This window comes from Priapulus caudatus, unplaced genomic scaffold (assembly GCF_000485595.1).
Source record: "Priapulus caudatus unplaced genomic scaffold, Priapulus_caudatus-5.0.1 Scaffold416, whole genome shotgun sequence".
NCBI classification, from domain to species: Eukaryota; Metazoa; Priapulida; class Priapulimorpha; order Priapulimorphida; family Priapulidae; genus Priapulus; species Priapulus caudatus.
Window position 1 is genome coordinate 325639 of NW_014577477.1, and position 4666 is coordinate 330304.

General features: G+C 42.8%; 1 protein-coding gene across 1 annotated transcript in view; it reads left to right on the forward strand.

Moving 5' to 3' along the window:
* Positions 1 to 439: 439 nt before the first annotated feature.
* LOC106810182 (lysozyme C-1-like) overlaps positions 440 to 4666 on the forward strand; it is a gene marked incomplete in the record, with an annotated part of 5934 nt that continues 1707 nt past the window's right edge. The window contains 1 exon segment of the mRNA XM_014813464.1: positions 440 to 712. Coding sequence (XP_014668950.1) covers positions 574 to 712 — 139 coding nt within the window.

Here is a 4666-nt window from a genome sequence, read left to right on the forward strand (position 1 = left end):
GTGTGTGTGTGTGTGTGTGTGTGTGTGTATTTATGTATGCGTGTATATGTGTATGTATGTGCGTGTGTGCGCGCGCATGTGTGTAGAGGATAAGTCCGTGGACAACATAACAACATACAACTTTTTTTCAAGAGTGGCAGGAATGCGCGCACGATTCCAAGAAGATCTCCGCCAGGTCTTTCCCAGCGCCTCTGGCCGTCGATGCGAGCGCACCTCCTATCGTGTTCTCCTGCTAGGATCTCCCGAAACTCGCCGCAAACAACCGCCTGCCTGGGCGTTTCCGCCACGAGCAGACGCCCAAAACATTGTTTACGGGCGGCGGAGAGGTCGGCGATGATCACGACGCTGATCATGACGATTGTTCGGCGCGGCCCGCCAGCCGGAACCAGCGGTGCCGCCCACCACGCCCTCTCGTGTGCGAGGCCCATATAACGCGAGGCGCGGCGGCGGTGCTGGAAATACTGCGTTGACATTGTACCCACAAGCACACACGCGCTCTATCTCCTACACACATACATACGCGCTTTTCCCAACGCACACACACGCTCTCTTATACCATCACACGCACGCAGGATGATGAAGGCAGCAGTCTGCGGTGTTGCGGTGCTCGTGCTGGGTATCGTCATCGTCGCCGAAGCCAAGGTGTTCGATAGATGCGAGTTCGCGGCGGAGCTGCAGAGGCTGGGAGCTCGAGATGACATGCTCGCAGACTGTAAGTACCATAGTGCGCATGCGCGGTGACCGGCGCCGCCGCGACTCTTATATAATTAGATATATTATATTTCTTTTGATTCACTTTTGATACATACGCACACAGACAGCCAGACATACACACACACACACACACACGCACGCACGCACGCACGCACGCACGCACGCACGCACGCACACACGCACGCACGCACGTACGCACGCACGCACACACGCACACCCACGCACGCATGCACGCACGCACGCCCACACACATAATATATCGCGAATTATAAATAACAGATATATTTTCAGGTCCAATATGATGTCGACAGTTACCATATATTATGCGAACGAATTGCAACGTGCAATCTTCGTGTTCATTTGTAAAACGGCCAGTTTACTCGTCATGTTATATAATAAAATGATTATGTTTATGTTAGTGCGTATATACTCGGCGTCCGATAGCAAACTAGCGTAGCGTAGGTAGCGAATCACACACTCCCTCAAACCTAACGAGTTTACTCTGATTCTATACTCTATACACGTATCTACGAAATATAAGCCCGTTAAACCGTAGGACGCATGACAGTTGGAGAAAATAATATCAAGAGCTAGTATTACCTATTATTAGCCGTTATTAGCCGTTATTAATGGCTATTGATAATATCAGGGGTCAATTATGACAAATATGTCAATTTGTCATTATTAACCCTCTGATAATAGGCTATGCACCATCATCACGACTGCTAGGGTCCTGTGTTCCTGTACTTCTCATATCCCAGGCGTGCTAAATGTGTATTGTTTTCTCCTGTCGCATCCACGGGCCTGTCGAGGTGACGTGCCTGCGTATAAGACAGTATACTTTCCGATGCTGTTAATTACTTCTAGAGTTTGAGTTACGCCCAAGCCAGAGTTATTGTGGTTAGCTTGCTGGATGGAGGTTAGCCGTAAACCTCGAAGCCGGTTTGCACGCGGCCCCCTCGGGCTAGGTTACACTAAGATCTCATAATTATATATAGACATGCTTACACCCACAAGCAGAAACCCGATGAACATCGAAATCTCCTCTTCATACGTGCTTGCGGTTTGTATTTCGAGTTTAGGTTTAACAAACTTTTCCACACGTGTATTGTGAACATGCTGAAGACCGCCAATAAACGAAGAAAAAACTACAGCATCGGATTTTGCTGAGAGAGTTGGGGGAGCGAAAGCGAGACACACACACGCGCTCACGCGCACACACGCGCACACACACGCGAGCAAGAGAACGAGAGCGAGAGAGAGAGTAAGAAAGAGAGAGAGAGAAGAGAGAGAGAGAGAGACGATCGAAATGTTGACTTTCTGTAGTATTTTAGGATACCGCGGTAATATTCCGCACCCATTTGTCAAAGGTGCTTATTCCTGCATTACTTTACATAATTTATCTATGATACATGTATGAAGTCTACACATGGGAAAAAACGTTATGTCACATGTATTTACATCTTTCTGATACATTATGTACATACAGATCTATTTCTACTATAACTAAAGCTTGGTTGTATACACATTTACTGTATCTACAGAAAAGCAAACCTGCAAGTGTCTGGGAAAGTCAAACAGTGATGGGGCTGCATCTTCTTTTAAAAGTACTGTTTGCCATGCCCTATTAAAGTCAGCCTCAGTGAAATGTTTACTGCAAAAGCGGGAGGAGGAGGATGGCCACAAATCCCACAATCCATCTTTGCCTTGTCTGCGTAGAGCAATTATCCACTGTTTTTATCTTGTTTTCTTGACAGGAAATCTATTCGAGAAAAATGATATGTTTTGTTATTATTTCACTCATTCATTTACAGACATACAGGTAACAAAACATTTTTACACCATCTTCAAGAATTACTAGCCGGGTACCCGGCGTTGCTCGGGGAAAAACGCGTAGGAACAACATTTAGAGCAAATGCAGCCACATATTTACTCAATTCTAAGGATGGATTCGTAACAGGAAAACAAACAATAAACGATATTCTGACAAAAACAGTTTGAACGATTCTATGATTCTGTGGAGGCCTAGTGAAAGCTTCTGGATATACAACATTGTTATGAAATTGCGCCAAGTTATTATGTATATGCCTCTTTGGCTGTGCAAGACTATTATAACTTATACTAACTTATAACTATATACATTAACTTCTTTCTTCTTCTTGCTTCTAATGCAGTATACAATAATATCAAGAGTAGATAATTTAACTAAATTTAGTTAAATTATCTACTCTTGATAATATTAACACGTATACACATGCGTGCGTGCGTGCGTGTGCACGTACAGGTACGTGCGGGTGTGCGTGTGCACGTACACGTGCGTGCGTGCGTGTGAACCTACATGTGCGTGCGTGCGTGCGTGCGCACGTACACAGAATACATGTACATATACGTACTGAACCTAGAGCGCACGCCGCACTCGAGATGTTACAGATTTTTGTCACAAATGACCCGGTGACCTGTGAGGTCACACAACCCTTTGGCCCTTTGGCTAACTACGAACTCGCTTATTGCGTCGAGTTGATTTTTCTGGACTTACTATTGCTTTAAAAGGTACAAAAATAAAAAAATTTGATAAAATACCTAAAGGTCTGCAATAATATGATAAAAAATGATCGTTTAGTGTAAATTACTAAAAAAAATATAGTCCATTTAAATAACCTTTCTCAGAGAATTGCCGCGACGTTGAAGTAGCGAGAGTGCGATTTGCGATGCTCATGCACTGTCACTTAATTTGACCCGGTTTGAAACGGTAAATTTTATAGAAATAAATAAAAACTTCGCACAATGCTAAATTAATTGTTTCTCACTTCATTTTTACAATACTGCGGGAATGATACGTGTACGTGTACTGGATACTTATCTTGTAATTAATGAGTCTTAATGAGTTTCTGGGAACTAGTTTACATTGTGATTAGAAGCGTAGACAATTAGAGGTGTTCCAGAACTTTTTTATTTTTTACTAATCTGGCAGTGTGAAAACTCTCACATGTTTGCGGAGTCTCGTAGTCGGACCATATCGAAGATTGATTGTTAGATTGTGACAACGTGTCCTACACACGCCTCGTGTGGTTTGTTCGTTACTCTGTGCGATCTGTTGACCTTTGCTTTAATTATGCAGAATTTGTCATCCGAACGGGACTTGTGTACGTTCATGTTTGTATATCCATGTATTTCCCTATTTAGCCCTATAGGCATATTTTCTTTTTTTGACAATTATAAACGTATAGAAGAAATTATACATCATTTCCCACCATTTTTGAACTACCTACTTTATCTTTATCGTTTCAAAGAGATTTTATTCCTAAGATTTCGTAAGGATTCCAGAAACCGGTTTATATGCTCTGCATTTTCTCCATAACTTGTTTTCAACTTTATTAAATGCTGGAATAATGAGTATCCATCCTTTTCCTTCTACTGTGCGGGGCTTTTCCTCCATATGAACCCCGGTAATCCGATCCCGGTAGCCTAATATAGGTCCCAACAAGCTATTGCCTGCATAAATATACATAATATTTACATATGCCACGACTAAATAAATACTAACGTGTTTTTATTCACTCCTGACTATACGTATTTATTAATATTTATTAAAATGAATGAATAAATAAGTAATTGAATAATTAATTAATTAATTAAATAATAATTCATACGTTCGAGCGCATACACATGCACGCACGCACACACGTACGCACACACGCACTTACGCACTTACGCACATACAACGACTGGCGGGATGTCATCACCACTGGTGTGTGTAGAAAGCGGATACTGATGAATGAAAATAATGATTGTATAAGTGAAATAAAGGAATGGCTGTTACGGCTTCTTGTCATTCATAACGACTACGCACCAGGCACACCGTACTACAATCACGCACGCACGCACGCGCTCACACACACACACACACACACACACACACACACACACACGCACACACACACACACACACACG